The 19,674-nt window shown below is 40.9% G+C and overlaps 2 protein-coding genes and 1 non-coding gene across 3 annotated transcripts in view; all 3 read right to left on the reverse strand.

The window, feature by feature from the left end:
• Positions 1 to 349: 349 nt before the first annotated feature.
• Positions 350 to 2,371, reverse strand: NPM3 (nucleophosmin/nucleoplasmin 3). Its single transcript, XM_055346107.1, has 6 exons — positions 2,218 to 2,371; positions 1,833 to 1,918; positions 1,481 to 1,600; positions 1,271 to 1,364; positions 799 to 919; positions 350 to 705 (listed from the first exon to the last, which is right to left on the reverse strand). Exons 1-5 carry the CDS (start codon positions 2,333 to 2,335, stop codon positions 807 to 809), a joined length of 531 nt encoding a protein of 176 aa, XP_055202082.1. The 5' UTR covers positions 2,336 to 2,371; the 3' UTR covers positions 350 to 705; positions 799 to 806.
• Positions 2,372 to 3,601: 1,230 nt separating this feature from the next.
• The window catches only part of OGA (O-GlcNAcase), a 28,058-nt gene continuing 11,985 nt past the window's right edge, over positions 3,602 to 19,674 (reverse strand). The window contains exons 8-16 of the mRNA XM_055346106.1: positions 17,215 to 17,373; positions 16,111 to 16,724; positions 15,532 to 15,706; positions 12,271 to 12,356; positions 11,212 to 11,316; positions 10,315 to 10,400; positions 9,847 to 10,039; positions 7,042 to 7,201; positions 3,602 to 5,762 (exon numbers count right to left, since the gene is read on the reverse strand). Of these exons, the coding sequence (XP_055202081.1) occupies positions 5,626 to 5,762; positions 7,042 to 7,201; positions 9,847 to 10,039; positions 10,315 to 10,400; positions 11,212 to 11,316; positions 12,271 to 12,356; positions 15,532 to 15,706; positions 16,111 to 16,724; positions 17,215 to 17,373 (1,715 nt within the window). The 3' untranslated portion in view covers positions 3,602 to 5,625. The remainder of the gene's footprint in view (positions 5,763 to 7,041; positions 7,202 to 9,846; positions 10,040 to 10,314; positions 10,401 to 11,211; positions 11,317 to 12,270; positions 12,357 to 15,531; positions 15,707 to 16,110; positions 16,725 to 17,214; positions 17,374 to 19,674) is intronic.
• LOC129494017 (U6 spliceosomal RNA) lies at positions 11,023 to 11,127 on the reverse strand. The gene has a single exon (XR_008661276.1). It is a non-coding gene; the product is annotated as a U6 spliceosomal RNA (small nuclear RNA).

Genomic DNA, 19,674 nt, shown 5'->3' on the forward strand with positions numbered 1-19,674 from the left:
TCTCAGGGCCTGAGCCCCTTCATGGGGTTAGGGATGCACATTCCTCGGACTACTTAAGCCCCCTTATCTGCCCCCCTGCCCATCAGCCTGAGTGCTGACAGAGGCCCAGGTCCCTTGTTTGGATGCTGATAACCTCCTGGGATGGCCCTCCCCCACCTATGGGACTGGGAATGGGCTTGGTGTTGGGAGGTCCTCTTTTAGCAAGATAGTTGGGGCCCAGGCCTGGCCTCACCCTCACCCCCCCCCCCTCCTAGGGATAGCCTAGGGCCACCCTCGGTGCTGCCACAGTGCCACCTGGTGGTCCCTAGGGGAATGCCACACTAGCAGGTAAAGAAGTCACACAAGCGAGTTGCAAAACTCCACATCACTTTATTTAAGCCTTTATCCAAAAATGTAAAAAGTATTAAAAATGTGTAGTCCTGAGCTTCAAATGCTGATCTCCAATCTCATAGGCAAGTGGGGAGAGAGGGTGAGGATAGAAGTTCAGAGTTTCTCCCATTCATGGAGAAAAGGGAAGCCCCAGGTATGGCATAAGATTAGAAAAACACCAGGGTCCTGTGAAGGATAGGACCAGACTCTCTCCTAGCACCAGCTCAAGATCCCCCCACCCCCACCCCTCCTCTTCAACGGAGAAGACATATTTAAATTTCTTGAAACTTGTATAGGAACATGGTGCATGGCACATGTGGCAGGCAAACAGCGGACCTAAGGAGAGCAAACAAGGGGTCAGCATCTAGGCCTTCACCTGCTGGTCCTACCCCGTCCCAGACCTGGCTGGACACCCCTCCGACAACTCACCAAAGAGGCTAGAGCCTACCCCCCTGCTTCTTGGCAGGCAGGATGGGGCACAACTCAGCTTCCTCCTCACTACCTTCTTCTTCACTCTCTTCTTCCTCAGAAACGTCATTACTTATAGTAACTGGTGGACACATAAGCATAAGGAAGAGGTTAAAGCCAGACCCCCTTCATACCACATGCCATTTATTCATGCCCTGTGGCACTAAGCTTGCAGGGACCCTGACTTCCCAGAGCTGATGACCTGGGTGGGAAGAACCTCCAATACTAAGATGACAGAGAGCCAAAGGAGACCACATTAGTGGAGGTGGAGACACTGGGGCAGGTTTCATGCAGGAGGTAGGCTTGAAGACAGTGGATGGTATGGCCCATATGGGAGCTGCACTAGGAGATAAGGCTGGGATGGGGTAGGAGTGTGGACTGGGGTGGGAGACCTGACGAAGAATCCATTAGATCCAAAGGAGAAGACTCTCACCAATCTGGTGCCTCCCAGTGATCCGCACAGGGCCAGAACCTGACTTCAGGCGGAAGGTGACAGGTGGCTGAAGCTGGAAGTCATCCAAACTGAGCTGGAAGGAAGACAAGGATGAAGGCCTGGCCTGCCCCATCTTGTGATGAATCAGTCTGTCAGTCCTTCAGTCCTGGATTCCACACCACCTCCATCACCTGGTTGGGCAGAACTCACCATGGGTTGGCAGGACAACTTGAGGTTGGCCACAGGGACTGCAATCTCCTGGTGGTCGTGATTCCTGGCCACGACTTCTACTACGTTACACTCATCTTTGGCCCCCTCGGTGAGGCAGAGCTGGAAAGAGTACACAAGGCCTTAGGGTCTCCCCAAACAAGGGCTAACACAAGGGAAGGCATCTACCCTAGAACTTGCCCCACCCAAGCGGTCCCCGGGTCACCTCGCAAGAGAAGCTGCCTCTGTCAGGCAGAGGAGGTGACTCTCAGTAAAGGGGACTGGGGGGACGGGTAGAGGCCCCCGAGGTGCCTGCTCGGACCAGCTATTCACCACCCTTCCCAGCAAACCTCACCATGGTCAAGGCCAGCACATGCTCCGCATCATCCTCTTCCTCTACCTTGAAGGTGAAAGAGCGGGTGTGGCCGGAGAGCTCACAGCCTGGAAGAGGGAACGGTGTGTGTCTGAGTGTGCGTGAGGGGCGTTCCACCAAACCTCTGAACGTGCAGTCGTGGTCCGAGCGGCCGCGTACGCGCCCGCTTCTGCTCGAGAGCACCTACGGCGCTCGGCCCTGGGCCCCACCCCGCACATGTGCTGCAGGGGTCGCGCCACCTCGTCTGCTTGGGCTGCGCGTGCGGGCCCCCTCCGCCCCCACCCACGTCGTGTTCCCATCTGCATTCCTGTTCAGCCCTGCCCCTGGCCGCCCCAGCACCACCCTCATGCCCTCTTTTCCTCAATACCGAAGAAAAAACTGTCCATAGTGACCGGAGCCGGGACCCGCAGACCCCCGACTCCCCCGGCCCGGACTCGGCTCTCCTGACTCAGGAACGCCAAGGCGGCTGCGGCGCCGGCGGCCATGCTGCAAGGGCCGTCTGGGAGCTCCGCCCCCGACACGTACAGAGCGGGGAGCTCGCGGCGGGTTCCGGCCCCGCCCATTAAAGGAGCCGCTGGACTTGAGGGGAGGGACCTAGGCGTCACCAGTCCTGGGCTGCTTCGCCTGGGAGCTCGCGCGGCCCCCGGTCAGACTTCTGTTAGGACTGCAGGAAAGTAACAGCAGTGGATCTTTTTAATGTTAATATCCTTATTTCCATGACTACGGCTCTCGAGTGGTCACGGAGTGGCTCCTGCCTCCACTTTCTCTAGCTCTTCGCAGCCTCTGCTGTCTCCACTCCAGGGTAAGCGTTCGTTATTATTTCCAAAGTAGAAAAGTGGAATCCCTTCCAACACCCCCCTCGTAAAGGCGAATTTCAGGGCAGCGGTTCTTTAAGCATTTATTTTATTCATGAGAGACACACAGAGAGAGACAGAGACAGAGAGACAGAGATTCAGGCAGAGGGAGAGGCAGGCTCCATGCAGGGAGCCCGATGTGGGTGGGACTCGATCCCAGGACTCCAGGATCACGCCCTGGGCCAAAGGCAGACGCTCGAGCGCTGAGTCACCCAGGCATCCCCCAGGACTGCGTTTTTCTTGTAAAAGCATAAAAAATATGCTATTTGCCTTTGCTCCTAGAGCTGAGGATCCTGAAAGACTTTTCAGCTATGGTATTTTCTCTTGGAACTATGGAACCACTCGGTCCTCTTCCTAATCTAACATCTTAAGGTTACTACCCAGAGGGCCTATCTTTGAGCTTCAGGTGCTGGCTGGATGCTGACGGTTGCTAGCAAAGGACATCATCTCAGATTTGGGGCTGCTCTTCCTAGCAGACGTTTTGGAGTTTGTAATTCTGAATCAATCCAAACATCCTCCCACCTTAGACTCCTCCGTCACATAGTTTGGGCAACTCCCCGCAACCCCCATCATTCACCTTTTGACCAAAGAACCCGATAAACTGTGAAACTGTTCCTTATTCCACTAGATACAGGGAACTCATTTAAACTAGCTGCCCTAACTCACACCCAAGCTATTAACTGTGGGAAGAGGGTGGCTTGGCCAAGAACTACTTTTATATTTTACCTTGCCTTGGGGAAAATTTGGAAGTCTTTTACTGGTGATGAGAATGGGAAGGTGCAGCCCCTAACTTGGAACAGCTGTGGAGAATACTTGCTTGTAGATGAGGCATGAAAGCCAGGAGAAAAGGTACCAGGAAGAAACAAGTAGGTTTACACAGTACACCACCACACCACATTCACTTCAAGTTTTATTTTGCCTCTTGCATGGTCTTCAGATAGTTTTACAGTTCGTTTTCTACAGGAACTGAGCTGTGATCTAAACAATCAATGAAATGTCATTCCAACCTTAATAAATATTCATAACCATAGAAGAGAGCATAGCACTTTACCATCCTAAAATGGTGAAGGTATAGGTCTGGACATCTGTTTCATAGTTAGCATCTATGAACAGAAGACCAGTCAAATGATTAAATCAAGATAAGACCACAAGCAAACTTGCTAAAAATCCTGATTCCATAGATTTACCCTGAAATCCTCCAGATAAATGCTAGAATTGTCCAATAGTGTACAAAATGTACTTAAAAGAGACAACCAAGTGGCAATAAGTTGCTTTAAACAGTATCTTGTAGAAATCTCTTCCCTTAACCCCTGAAAATGCAAACTTGGTTCCAGCTTTCCAACACCATACCCTTCTAGCAGTTAAAGGTTTCTATCCCCAAAATGAAGAGGTCTCCTTCCTCCCCTCCCTTCATCTTACCAATTCAGTGCACACTCACAGGCCCTGGTTGAAAGTCCCTAGATATTACTAGGTACACTGCTTTTTCAAAGCCCACACTGATGGAACTTCATGAAGGAAGAAAAGGTTTCAGGTTTCCTTCTCCTTGCCCCTCCCACCTCAGCTCAAAGTCAAAGTCAAAGAGCTGATAACAAAACTTAGGAGAAGCAAGATAACAAAATACTGTTCTGAATCCATGGAAAAGTCAGCCAGCCATGATGAAAAAATGAATCCTGCAGAGATTACCTGCTAGCCTCATGCTCAGAACCCCTAAAAATACCAAATCTAAATCAAAATACATGGAGCTTTCAGAATGTGGTTAAAGGAAAAAGAAAAGCGTAACCATAAGTCATTGGTTAAAGTGTGCTCATTGTTTCTTTTAAAAATTAGATAAAAACATGCAAGAATTAAAGACTCTGATTTAATAAAACCAGTTGTAACAGGTCTTGAAATTAAAAGACAACTGATCTCAGGGCAAACGGGACCAATCAGTCCCTGAACCCTACTTGACAGATGTCTACACTAACATTTCACATGCTGACCTGCATCGAGGTTAATTTCCAGAAGTGACTGCACTTTGCAACAGATTGAGTCCCATAAAGTTAGGCTCTCGTACCCAAAGTGGTCATGGCCTAGCCCTAGGTGGGAGGCACTTCAAAAATAATAAAACTTCTAAAAAAAAAATAATAAAACAGGCAAAAGTAAAGAAAATCTACCTTCCATTGATTTACATTATTCAAAGTGCCATCCTGAACCACACCCTTTCATCTTCAAAAGGAAAAAAAATTACAAAAACAGTGAACACAAAGGATAGTCAGGTTACAGCTAGTTTATATACAAAAATTTACAAGTTTGCCATTTTTAGGCTTTTGCCACAAACAACTGCACATTTGTCCCTACAAAGCACAACATGCCTGAACCAATGGTCACTACAAGAGACAATTGGCCATGGCTTTACAAAGAGCAGAAGAACTGCCCCAAATTAAAATCATTTATTCAGCTTAAAACTATACCATAACCATCCCACTTGGAATCTCTACCCTGAAGCCTCTGAAACCTACTAAATCTTTCTCATCTCTGCCATGTCCCCAAAGAATGAAAGACATTTCATTCAATAAGCCAAAGAGGATGACAAATGATTCTGATTACTCTTAGGTGAGAAATGCAACCACACTGGATGCAGAACACAGTGCTGACTACATTTATTGAAGACCCCCTCCCTATAAGCCCACGTAAGAGGTCTTGGCACCTAACACAAGACCCAAAAAGGAGGCCCACATCTGTTTCAAACAGGATTTGCATCAAGACTATCTTCCAACCAGTGAGTAATCTCAAAGTGTGACGGGTGAGTTTTATAGTCTTCGTTTCCAATCCCAATTGGCTGATTTGTTGCCATTCCAGAGGCTGAACTGTATGAAGACCCCAACCACCACCCACCAGGTGAAGTTAAGAGACTTTCGAACAGTTCAAAGTGCCAACAAATGTCACAGGCTCCGACCAAGTATAACCACATCCTTTGGAAATCCTTCCATTTTTGCAATTTCAAAACAGCCTAGCTTGCTGTAAAATTCCAGAATTCTTTTATCATCTGGTCTCACTTCACAGAAAGCCCCCCGGGAGCCTGGAAATAAAATAAATATTCAAAATGTAAATGTCAATTAGAATCATGGGTAGGAATTGTGATGAATCCTTAATATATTTCAAATACATGATAGTAAGAGTTTGTCTATACCAGCCCCTAAATTTCATACAATTTTAAAACCCATATTAATATTTAATGAATATTAACAATACCAAATACTGCAGCAGAAACTATCTTAAGTGATAGATAGGTTAACTAGCTTGAATGTGATTAGTCTCAATGTATTTCAAATCATCAAATTGTATACAATTTTTAATTGTCAAAAATACCTCAATTAAAAAAAAAATACCTCAGTTTAAAAAATTGTCAGTGAAACTTTTCTCCAGAAAGAAAATCTTTTGAGAAAAAGATTAAAAGAAACCTCAAGACAAAAAATACCTGTTTTAATATTTTTATTATAAAGAACCTTTGACAGGCCTACAGAGCAAAGGTCATTCCAGCCTGTCACAAACCAATATAACCAGAATACATTATGTTGTATATTCTAAGGCATACCTCATCCACGTACGTGACTCAGTTCCAAGCACAACACTGAGAATTATGCTATTTTAAGACAGAGTTGTTTAAATTATTCCACAAAAGAGATACCAATGACTCAAATGATAGAAAGATGCAACAGTAAGTGCATTCCCATATACCAACCCTCTAAGGATTGGTCTCAAACAAGCTGCTCAATTTTGTACTGAACAAGAACAATTGCTTTTTAGATTTCTTAAAGGTTGTGTAAAAAAAGAATATTAGTAGGGACACCTGACCAGCTCACTAGGTAGATCATGTGACTCAATCTTGGGGTCAAGAGTTCAAGCCTCAGGCTGGACATAGGGCATACTTTAAAATAAACAAAGTCTAGAATATTTATTATCTAGCCCTTTACAGAAAAAAATTTCAAACCACTAATATAAAGCAAAATATTTCTAAAGGTTGAATGTGGAAAACAAACTCAAAATTTTGGCAACTCCACATTCCTAAATGAAGTTTCTCCCCAAGGTTCATTTAATTTTCAATTATCATAGTGAGCCTCATGGCAAAATAAATTTAACCTAGTATGTTCTCATTTCAATAGGGCTCAAAATAAGCATTTATAGTGTAAAAGAGCAGCATTTCCCAATTATCACTACATATGCAATGGTTATACCACTAATAATTCAGAAGCCAAACCACAAATGGTGGGGAAGGGAATGTAAACTCACCGTAATTTACTTTTTATCCTGTCCCCACTTAAGTCTAAACATCAGCAACTATACATATATGTACTCACCATTAGCCTTCAGTGAAGATAGGAGGCAAGCCATCATGCTTTTGGCTACACTTGGGTCGGTTACTTTTTTGTGAATATCCATCTTTATCAGAGAAGGGAAGTTGGCAAGGAAAGTCTCTGGCAACACTTCTTGCTCTTCATGGAAACTCAACATTATTTTCTGTAAAAATTTGAAAGAATCTGAGTTTCAGAAGTTACTCACTATACACATATCTATATCTCAACTACAGAACCTAGCAAGAGGAAAAGGAAAGCAACATTTAATAACTCTTCGAGTCATTATGTAATTATCACATGAAGAATTAATTAGCTTTAATTGTAGCATTTTCGCTTTGAGAAGTTTGTCTAAATAGAAAGTGATATCCTGGATTGGATCCTGGCCCAAAACAGGACATTAATGTAAAAACAAGTTAGTAAAATGTGATGCACCAAAGTTGGTTTCTTAAGACTTGGACAAATGTAGAAAATGGGTGAGGGATATAAAGGAACTCTCTATAATCTTTGTTAGATCTAAATATATTTAAAACAAAAAATAAATTTGTTTGTATTGCCTGCACAAAAATGTGGATGTAAAAAACATAGACACGCTGGTCATTCTTTATATGTTCCTATACTGAAAACTGTAATTGTCAGATATGAAGTAACAAATCAACAGCTCAATCATCAGCATTCTGTAGTTATAGTATCTGTGTACTCCCAAGTACATGAAGGCCACTCTACTCCACCCTCTTATTACATAGCCATCTGGCTAGGGATAGAAGGTAAAAAATAGTAATAAACTGTAAGAGAATATACGTACGTTGGTATGGAGAAAAGAAGTAAACAACTTCAGAAAAGAAAAAAAAGTTTAAAAATGAATCAGTGTTCTAAATCACCATAAGAGCTATTCTAGGAGATATTGTCTAGAAGGTTGAAGGGGATTTCTGGGGTTCTAGTATGTTCCTTGATTTGGGTCCTGGTTACACAAGAGTGCTCATTTTATGTACAATAAATAAAATAAAGTTGAATTGTACAGTTAAGATTTGAATATTTTATGGTCTTCCAAATACACACAGTAAAAAAAAAAAAAAAAGGAAAGAGGAACATGGAAGAAAAAAGTCACAAATAAAAGGGTCCAAATATGTATCAAAAAGTATTTATTGAGCATAAATATCAAGAAAGAACTATTTTTTAAAATACACATGATGTATAAACCAAAATAATCATAAATTGTAGAGGAGAAATTCACTGAAGTTGGTACACAGCTGACATATGACTTCAGAAGTGCTCCTATCTGGGGGCACCTGGGTGGCTATAGGTTAAGCATCAGACTCTTGATCTCAGCTCAAGTCTTAATCTCAGGGTCATGAGAGCAAGCCCAGAGTTAGCTCCATGCTAGGTGTGGAGCTTACTTTAAAAAAAAAAAAAAAAAAAAAGTGCTCCTTTCTGAAAACAGGCTTCCAGAGCAGCCTGCCTCTATTACTTTTTTTTATTACAATGAGAAATACATTACTGAGAAGGCAAGTGGGTCTCCTGACAACCAAGCAAATGAGATTTTAATGACATGAACTTGACCTGATCCCCAAGAAGAGACCATTTAAATTTGGTGCTTCAACACAAAGAGGAAAAACATTAGGTCTATATTGTTTTTACTTGAGGACGTATTATAACACTTCTAAATTTAAAAAAAGAACTCCATAATGCTGAGGGAACAAAGGAGAATCTCATGTTTTTTTTTTTTAAGATTTTATTTATTTATTCATGAGAGATACAGAGAGAGAGAGAGAGAGAGAGAGAGAGAGAGAGACAGAGACAGAGACACAGGCATAGGGAGAAACAGGCTCCATGCAGGGAGCCTGACGTGGGACTCGATCCCGGGTCTCCGGAATCAGGCCCTGGGCTGAAGGCGGCACTAAACCGCTGAGCCACTCGGGCTGCCCAAGAATCTCATGCTTAAGGGGGTGCCTGGGGAGCTCAGTCAGTTAAGTGTCTCATTCTTGATTTCAGCTCAGGTCATGGGATTGAGCTTCACATTCAGCAGAGTCTACTCTCCCTCTACCCTCCCAAAATAAATACATTTTTTTAAGGGGGGGGTAAGGCACCTGGGAGGCTCAGTTGGTTAAGCAGCTTTTTTTTTTTTTTTTAATATTTTATTTATTTATCCATGAGACACAGAGAGAGAGAGAGGGAGGTAGAGACAGAGGCAGAGGGAAAAGTAGGCTCCCTGTAGGAAGCCTGATGTGGGACTCTGATCCCAGGACCCTGGGATCACGACTTGAGCCAAAGGCAAACACTCAACCACTGAGCCACCCAGGCTCTCTAAGCATCTGACTCTTGATTTTGGCTCAGGTTGTGATCTCAGGGGTCATGTAATCAAGCCAAGCATCAGGCTCCAACCTCAGAACAGGTTCTGCTTGTCCCTCTCCCTCTGCTCCTCCCCCCTACCCGTGCTCTCTCTGAAATAAACTAATTAAATCTCCCCCCTCCAAAAAAAAAGTTCTGATACACTAAAAAAAGGTATGTTAAGAATAAGTAAGAATTCAGGACGCCTGGGTGGCTCAGTGGTTGAGCGTCTGCCTTTGGCTCGGGTCGTGATCCCAGGTCTGGGGATTGAGTCTGGCATTGGGCTCCCTGCAAGGAACCCACTTCTCCCTCTGCCTATGTCTCTGCTTCTCTTTCATGAATAAATAAAATCTTAAAAAAAAAAAAAAAAAGGAATAAGAATTCTTTTCTGTAGGACACGTAGAAAGCACGGAGATTTTAAGATATATCTGCTTACTTTATTTACAAAAAATTACTGTAGTATAACTCTAAACCTGTTATTACCTCAGCCTCAGAGAGTTCTTTGTCACCATTTGGCTTGGTATACTTCTCCTGCATGAAGGGAATCCAGGAAATTTTACATTTTTTAATGAAGGGGGTCACATCTACAGTGCCCAGGGCATAACCACATATGCCATCTTCATCTTCTAGGACAAAACAGTAATCCAGGCTAAGGGAAAGCAGGCCTCCTACTAACCTGTTCAGAAGAAAAGAAGGCAGAGTGAGTTTTTAACACAAAACTTTAGACTCCAGTGATGTAAGGCCTAATGTACTTGAAAGGCAACCTATGGAAACTACATTTGGTGTAAGAAGAAACTGAAAATACACACATATTAATATTTAGATTCTATTAAAACTAAAGTGGGATTTCTAGAAAACTTTATTTCTAGTCATCACCTCCCCTCAACCTGATAAACCTGGCTATGAAATGCTACTCCCAAATCCAACAAATCCAAATACTTCATCACATACTTGTCTCCAATAAGGTCAGGCTGACTTTGAAAAGGTAAACCCACTCCATCGTCATACATTTCTCTGCAAATCTTGTACACGGAAGCCTGAAAATATAATCTAGTTAAGCAACACATCAAGAAAAATAGCAACAGAATTTTACAATGGGTCTCGTAAGTTAGACTGGACTTCTAGGATAGGGAATAACAAAATGCCTAGCCTGTCATAAATGTCACCTCTGCTTTAATACAAATTTATTCACTGAATCATATTTATAAAATCTGTAGAAAATAGTATGGTTTTAGTAAACCAGAAAACAGTTTTGCAGGGGATAGTTTTAGATAGTTAAGCAGTAGATTCAAAATGCAGCAAACAATGCTGTTGAGTTTCTCAGTTCTCTTTATGTCCAAAATGTTTTAAACGTGTTACTGTTTGTTAAACACGTCTGCTGTTTCCTGTAGCTGACTGTCAACAGCTTGTTAGATACTCGACAACAGAAAATTACGAATACTAATATACTAGAGAATCAGCCAAGGACAACGTATCATTTGGACACACTGATTATTTTGTCATTCCAACTCTAAAGGTGACTTTCATAAAGGAGGACTTACAGGACTTAGCTCAAGAGATTTTTCTTTAAATATCACCCCTCACATGTTCAATGTCTTAGCTAAGTTTTTCCACCTAAAGTTCTTATTTGAACACAAAGAACTACTTCTTTTTTTCTTTAAAAATATGGAACACTTCACAATTTGCATGTCATTCTCGCATTGGAGTCATGCTAATCTTCTCTGTATCATTCACAATTTAGCATATGTGCTACAAAGCAAGCATCAGAACCGATTCTTTTAACCAGGGAGTTCAAAGGTGGTAAGTGAGCACCATAACCATATACCAAGTGGGTAGGTAGACAATTACCTCATCTTTAGGAAAATATGGTCTTATAGTATAAACTTTGGAGGTAGGAGTCAGTGGGGGTGGTTGAAAAAAGAGATCATTTGCCCCATCAATTGGCAGCAAACGCTGTGGGAAGAAACAAAAAGGAGATGGATTAGTGTTGGGAAGATATCCATTTCTTTAAATGGGTGTGCACTGCAGATTACCAACTTAACATTAACTGGCTACTGCAGGCAGACCTAAAGAAGAGGGGTGTTCTATGCTCTACTAAAATAAACACCTCTTTGCTGGGGGAAGGGGTGCTTCTGAATAGAAATTACCCAAACTGAGTTACATAGCTTTAGTAGCATATTAATGGGGATTTAAGTTTATAATTTAAAAAAAAAATCTATTCCAGTATCACAAATCTATTTTTTTAAACCAATTTTATATAGACCATCTCTGTACTAAAAGATGGCAGAACAGAATGTCAGGAGGAGAGGTTTGGTCTGAAGAGGGTTATCTGTCCAGGAGACGCTTTATCCCCAAAGCAATGCGCTTCAGTTTGCTGTGCGCAGCAGAGCACCTGTTGGGGGGAGAAAAGTAGAGCACCTGAAAAGTCCATGAACAAATTCCAAAACCAAAAACGCTTATTTTGTTCAAATTTTCATTAACATAGTGTTATTTTGAGTACAATTTTTATTTATAAAATAATTGGGAAGGTATCCAAAAGTCCTTTCACCATTCACTTGCATAATTATTCATCCTTTTTGCTCATGGAGTTTCCACTGGCAAACAAGCATGCGCGCATTGTGCATTGCGGGCGCAGATTAAAATGGTGTGCGACCTGCAAAGAAACAATGTGAAGTGTATACCTAGAGCCGCTGCGCTTCGCAGGCGCGGGGGGAATTGGCAGCATCTCCTTCAGAAATTACTGTGAAAGAGGAGGAAAATTTGATTTAAAATCCAGCTATGTAACTAAATTGAATTTGGGACTAGAAAGCCTTCGGCAGACCAATCCTTCCAGCCATCTGATGCGCAACATAAGGTTTCTCATAAAACAAAGAAAATGTCAATTCAGTTGTGAATTCATATTGATACCTGGAACTCTCCTGCTAGACCACCTCTAAAGGCCCAGGGTTCTTGGTCTCCAATTAAGAACTGTGCTGAAGAATGACTACGACACCCTGTTGAGATCAGATCCAAGCGGAGAACGTTACGAGAAAGGGGATTTCCTGGGGTCTCAAACGTCCAACAAACTAACAAACACTTTGTGGAAATAGCTCTCTAACAATAATAATCCAGGGTTTTAGGACAAGGCTGTGATAATAATTTTTTTTAAATTTGTAATAGAATTTCAATACTGATGTTTCTTCTTCTGATTAATGAATAATTACCGTTAAAGAGTTCTACCCTTTAATTATAAGAAAGTCAGTCTCAAGTTTGGGTCAAGTTTACATATTCCCTAGATACAGCTGTAGAAAGAAGAAAAAAAAAATCAAGCCAGCTGCATGCTCTGTAGTGAAATTACAGTAATTATACAATGAAATGAATGAGATAGATAAAACATTTTATTATCACAGCCCATGAAGGAATTAAACCTGTCTGAAGTCACATTTTACATTATGAGGAAGGGTACAGGAAGGGAAAAAGGGGGAAGAGGGGATTAATCTTGTCAGAAAACTAAGGTCAGCAGAATAAACAGAAGAAATTTTTCAGTAAGTTGACAACAAAATACAATGAAAACTTTATTTTTTCTAAAAGGACAATCCAATTCAGACTTGGTTAATACCAACAGCAGTCAGACAAATTCTAAGAACTAAGGAGAGCCAACTGACACTCCAAATTTATTCAGAGCTAAGATATACTTTTCTTAAAAGTATGACAATATCTGGCTCCTGATGGACCATTACAATCTTTGCAGTGCACTGAAAACATGCACAGAGCTGCAAGGTTTGAGGTCCAGAAGTCAGGATTAAGGTCACCACTTACCCAACTTCAAAGGCAATAAAGGGTAACTAACAAGAAATAATTGAAAGCAAATATTTGGAGGCCAAATCAAAATCACCTGCCTAGTCTTCTGACAAGATAAAGCAGCGCAATATAGTTCTTTTCCATTTGAAGACAGCATTCTACCTCCTGTTCAAGTTAACAGTCTCATCAGTACAAGATATAGTGTGCTAGTCAGACAGTCCCAAAGCAAACCAATTTTTTTGTTCATAATTCAGGCCCATTAAGAGATTATATCCAGGTTTGTCATTTTTTTAGGGGTAGGGGTGCTTTAAGAACACATATAATATGTAAATTTATAAGATAAATACGAAATAGGGTCAAAATTTAGGGTAAGAGAATGTGCCCCATTCCATAGCTCAGTGTAAATTTACACTGCAGGAAAAAACTATACTCTCAAACTTTAAGATCAGCCAATTTCCCCTACCCCCCACTTTGAGACTACAACGTAACTAGCACTTCCAACTATTACAATAAAAAGCTGCATGTACGAAGAGCTGTGTAAATGAAAACATGGTTAATGCCTCAGTCGCTGCGCAAACGTGACTTCAGTTCATGCCTACTGCCCTTAAATCTGAGCTACCTCACAGATAGAACCTTTCAATTTAAACTAATTAATCATGACGCGCTGTGAACATCTGCCGCTGTCCATCCAATAGTAGTAGACACTTGTGCTGAGGATTCTCCCATCTGTACACAATGGGGAAGAAGATAATAGAAGTCGTTAGTAATCAAAAGTACTGCATAGCCACATTCTTTAAAGGACTGAATGCCAGCTGGACTGGAGAGAGGAGGAAAACAAAGGGTTCTAATCAGTAACTCCCTGAAATTACTATAAATCCATGAAAATACTCTCCTTGTCGTGAGCTTTTTGTGAAGCTATGTGGATGCTAAGACAATTATTTAAAACTTCTAAGATACTCTGACCTTGAGATTATACAATGGCTATCTAACAATTTAAGAAACTGCCCCGATATTTGCACAGTACAGAAGTAAAACCTGAGAGGAAACAAAACAATACTGTATGTAATCAAGAATTTAATTTTTAATAATTCTTGAATTAAAAAAGCTCAATATCAAATGTTTTAAAAGATACTTTCCCAAGCTCAAGAATCCAGATTTCAGACTGGAAACTTAATATTTAAATCCCTGCAAGAGATTTAATTATAACCCTCTGGCCAGAAGCCTGGAAGGCAAATACTGTCATCCAATAACCAATATAAAGGTTCTTCCAGAGCCAAAACACAGACATCACATAAAAGAGGTGTCTTGGTGTCTTTTAACAAAGGTTAAATTCTCTCTTCTATCTGTTGTGCTAAATGTACAGAAACCCAAAGTTCTTTATTTTAAAACTAACAGAGACCCCACCCTTTAGCTGCTAATTAGTTGTCAAAAGAAAGCTATTACTTTTAAAAATCCAAAAGTATACAGGCAGAAAGTGAGAAATCTCACTGCTACTCCTCCTTAATCTAAGCTCACAGTGTTTCACACATCTATTTCACAACCAAGACCTAGTCACCCATCATAGTATTTGTGACTACTATGAAAACTATGACATGTCAGTTAGCCTTGCTGCCTGCTGTGTGCTGTATGTAAGTCCATTACATATTCCTTATAGCTGGATTGAAAACCTGGAAATGAAATGAGGTCCCTGGAGAAACTTGGCCATGCTGGTGCTTTTTACCAAGTTTGAGAATTTCCAAAAAAAAAATTCAGTTTTCAAAAGAGACATACAGAGAAGTCCATTTAATGAAGGAGAGAATTTTCAGGGGATTGCAATTTTCATCCCCTGCTAAAAACCAATTACTTGGTAGCAGAATAAAAAAGCCAAGTGAAATAATACCAAGTAGCACCAGAATAGCCTACCACTAAAGCTCGCATGCGCACAGGGCTGGGAGGATGGCTTCCTCTTGCCAGGCCCCTTAGGTCATTTCAGCAATTGTTCTGTTAAACACAGCAATTAATGTTACCAAGACACAGCAAGCAGCAGAGAGCTTACAGTCACAATTCATAGTGTCTCATCTCCAAATCAGATAAAAGTGGTATACAGGGTTCCATCCAGGAAGCATTCAGTCAGAGCAAGTTAAAGTCAGTACTTCTCTAATATATTTTTAAGGTATTTATGTTGAATTAGCCCAAGGGAGAAAAATCAGTGTGCTTGATATATTTATGGAGACTTGCACCTCAAGTCTGCCAACAATGGCTATACCTTTGAAAGAATTCTAAGCAAAGAATTTAAACAGCTGGAAATTTGCCAATTCCTTAAATATTTTTCTCCCTGTGGGATAATTTTTTTTTCATTTTTAGGGGACAATATATCTGAGGAAAAGAGATTATTCCTGGTGCACCTACCTAACCACTGTACAAAAGACTTCACCATAGACATTATACTCTTGATATCCCAAACATAGGAGTACATGTCATAAAGGATTGTCCTGTTGGCACAATTGGAGAGCCGAGTGAACATTCCCATCACCAGTCCGCACATTTCCTCAAACTTGGCTGCTCGTGACCGCCATTCTTCAATCTATTGAAGATCAATAAAAATATGACTCAAAAAACTGCAAAATAAACCAAAATAACCTAAAACATAATTATACACTTTTTATTATCAGGTACCTGCAATTTATCCTGAACATTAAGGATCACTGAGCTTAAACTCTTTAGACAAACAATAAAAATCTATGTCTCCCCAAACTGACAGATGTTACTAAAATAATCAACTGTGACTTTCTTCCATTCTTCACTCTAAGGTCAAACTATGGAACTCTATGTACCGGAATCAGCAGAGTCCACATTCCCTTTAGAGCATATTCTAAGATGTGGTCAAATTTCAGCTAGTTACCAGTATATATTCATTTAAGACCTCCTCCATACCATCACATGGGGACCCACCCACGCTAGAGAAGTGGATAAATTAAGCATACTTACTTTTTCAGAGTCTTTTCCTTTGCAATTGACACTAACAACACTGCTATTTGCTCGAAGCCACTGGAACTCCCGTAACATCTGTGCTCCTTTGGGTCCATGCTCATAAGGAAGGTAGAACAAGTCAGCAAGCAACTGCAAATCCTCCAAAGTCACTGGTTCCACAGTGTACAAGGGCTTTTCATTTGGACCTGGCACGAACTGCTCCTTGTTTGTCTGTTCATCAGTCTGCATAGGGGCAATATCACTAATGCAATCTTCCTGCATAGACATCTCTGGGGATTTTGATTCAGCTATGCTCTCTTTATCTGTGTCCATTGGTTTTAATTCCTCAGCCATTTTAGCTTCAACAATTTCAGTTAGTATTTGGTTGTCATTCTTATGGTCTGTTTCTTCTTGTTTTTCCACTACCATGTCCATGGGTTCCTCATCTGGCTGTTTCTTTTCTTCTTCCTTGGTCAGAGCTGTAGGCTCACCACTCAAGGCTGCTCCCTGGCTCATAATGGGCTCCTGATAAACCGTTGTGACTACAGTTGTGGCATTTAAAGAGGGTGCTGCAACTAAGGGAGTCCCATCAACTACACTTGCTTTAGCTCCACTGTGTGCAACTTGCCTACCTACAAAAACAAATAGCCACAAAGATAATCAGAATTAGAACAAATCAAATCTAGCAGAAATGCTTTCTTCTTATGATATCTGCAACCTCAGTTTGAGATTCCAAATACTATTAAGCCCTGAGAAAAGTGCAATTTGTCTAAACCACCATGGAGGTAGGGAGGGAAGAAAGGAAAAAAGAAACATGATAAATAATACACGTGTATTATTATCTTCTTTTGAAGATCTAGATCTAAAAACAATTATTCCAAGAAAGACATTTTTAGAACAAACTAGCATCCCATCAAGATAACAACTACTTAAGACCAAAACCTTTAAAAAAGGTGTGTGTTTGGGGGTGGGGGGGGGTGTTGTTAACAATCTTATTATCTAGATCCCTTTGTAAAAATTTTACTTTGTTTGGTGGGCCTAAGACAGGCACATCACAAATTATCTTCATGATTCAACCTTGTGATCTAACCCCCTTACAAAGAAGGGCCAGGCCAAACTTACTACTATACTGATGAGGTACACCAAATTCCTGCAACCATTCTGTTAAAGCTAACTTTAGAGCCATCTGTGGACTATAGAGCACATCAGTTTCAATATCTTCATCACTGCCTTCATTTTCTAACTTTATCTGGATCGATACAGTACTGTCTTCACTGTCAGCTGCAAGAAAAAAAAAAAACAGAACGTAAGTTTTGATTACAAAAGCCTCCTGATGAGAGGGACAAATGCAAAGCACCAGTTATAGAGTACAACTAGAGAAACAGAACAGAAACAAGAACAAACCTTAAACATAAAAACGGAAACACAACCTTAACTGATCCACTTCACCTAAGAGTCATTCTAAATGCATTGTTAAATATAACATCCCAATTGAAATATGGAACAGTAAAAAAAAACAAAAAAAAAAAGAAACATGGAACAGTAAGTTTAGAATCACTGGAAAATTCATTCGTAATTGTTCACTGAGTACTAATCATTGGGAATATGAGGTTAAAGGCACTATGATTTCCATAAAGAAAACACTCCCAACCCTTCAGGGGCTTATAACTTAGCAGGCAAATCATTATGAAATGAAAAAATAAGCAAATTAACAACTGTATTGGGGGGGGGGAATCAATAGAGAACCCACATATGAACACAGACAATAAAATAAGCATATAATGAAGCCCTGAACCAGAATAGCATTAGAAAAACTAAGGTCTGAACTCTGGCTTAGTATCCCAAATCTTAGTCTTAGCTTTCCTCCTTATTTCCCAGCATACACCCCAGTCTGGCTAATACCTACTACTCCTTAATGTGCTTCATGCTCTGCCTTAAAAGAGAAAAAAAGTAGGTGTCAGATATACAGAGATTGAGGTTTTTTTAATTATTAAAAACTGTTGAAAAATTTTTATCTATTTATTTGAATGGAGGAGGGAGGGATAAAACAAGCAAGGGGAGTAGCAGAGAGAGGAAAAGCAGGCACCACTGATGGGGCTGCATCCCAAGACCCAGGGATCATGACCTGAGCCAAAGGTAGACACTTAATCGACAGGCTACCCAGGTGCCCCTTATTTTATTTTTTGATGGCGGAATGTGTGTCCACAATGAATGAGCCTTAATGGGAGGCATTAACCCAAGAGAATTGGAAATAGGAGTACAAAATTGAGAAACAGGGGTGCCTGAGTGGCTCAATTGGTTGAGCATCTGTCTTTCACTCAGGTCATGATCCCAGGGTCCTGAGATCAAGCCCCACATCAGGTTCCTTGATCAGCGGGGGTCTGCTTCTCCTTGTTCCTCTGTGATTGGGCTCGCTCGCTCTCCAAGTAAATAAATAAAATCTTTTAAAAAAACCCACCGAGAAACAGAACACAACTATACGACTACATACATCTAAGCATCATAATGTGACATTCATTTCCATACCTCCCAAATGGGCCAAAATTCAGGTAACTTCAAATTTTCAGTGTCTAGTGTTTTTTTTTTTTTGTTTTCTTTTAAAGATTTTATTTATTTATTCATGAGAGACACAGAAAAAGTGGCAGAGACACAGGCAGAGGGAGGAGAAGCAGGCTCCATGCAAGGAACCTGATGCGGGACTCGATCCCAGGAATTCGGGATCAGGCCGAGCCATAGGCAGACGCTCGACCGCCAAGCCTCCCAGGCGTCCAGTGTCTAGTGTTTTCATCTCTTGCCCACCAACCCTTTAAGGCCCAGCAACTTTTACTCGTTCTCTGATGCAATTTAAGTATTCCCCCTCTATGATATTGTTTCTTACCAACACTTTTGCTTAACAGAAGTAATCACTCTCTCCTCTGTATTCCCACAGCACTTTGTAGACCATTACCTCAGCATTTATCAAATAACAGCAGTCATCTATATGCTCTATTCAAAACCAGACTATGTTCTCCAAAAGTGAGATACTTTATTCTTTGTATCCTAGTGCCAGGAAGGTGGACTTGCCACATTTTAATACGTGCTTAAATGTTAAATGTTAATTCTCTTACTTTGAATGCAATCAGCAATTTTTCATGAATAAAAAAATCAGTAAGCCAATGTCCAAAATGAGAATACAAAATATGGGGACGCCTGGGTGGCTTCAGTGGTTGAGCATCTGCCTTCGGCTCAGGGCGTGATCCTGGAGTCCCGGGATCAAGTCCCACATCAGGCTCCCTGCATGGAGCCTGCTTTTCCCTCTGCCTGTGTCTCTGCCTATCTCTATGTGTCTCTCATGAATAAATAAATAAAATTAAAAAAAAAAAAGAGAATACAGAATATGTTCCATAAATAGAAGTTGAACTCTGAAAGATATACAAAGTAATTCTGGGTAATAGTCATCTAAAATATCCCATTTAATAAAAATCACCAGAAAACACAAATGGAATCAGAATTCTAGCGACAACAGGAACAAGTACTAGACTTCTTTGTCTAGTACTCAGACTTCAAAGACTAAGTCGATATTTTTTTTTAAGATTTCATTTG

Source organism: Nyctereutes procyonoides, unplaced genomic scaffold (assembly GCF_905146905.1).
Source record: "Nyctereutes procyonoides isolate TBG_1078 unplaced genomic scaffold, NYPRO_anot_genome, whole genome shotgun sequence".
Taxonomy (NCBI): domain Eukaryota; kingdom Metazoa; phylum Chordata; class Mammalia; order Carnivora; family Canidae; genus Nyctereutes; species Nyctereutes procyonoides.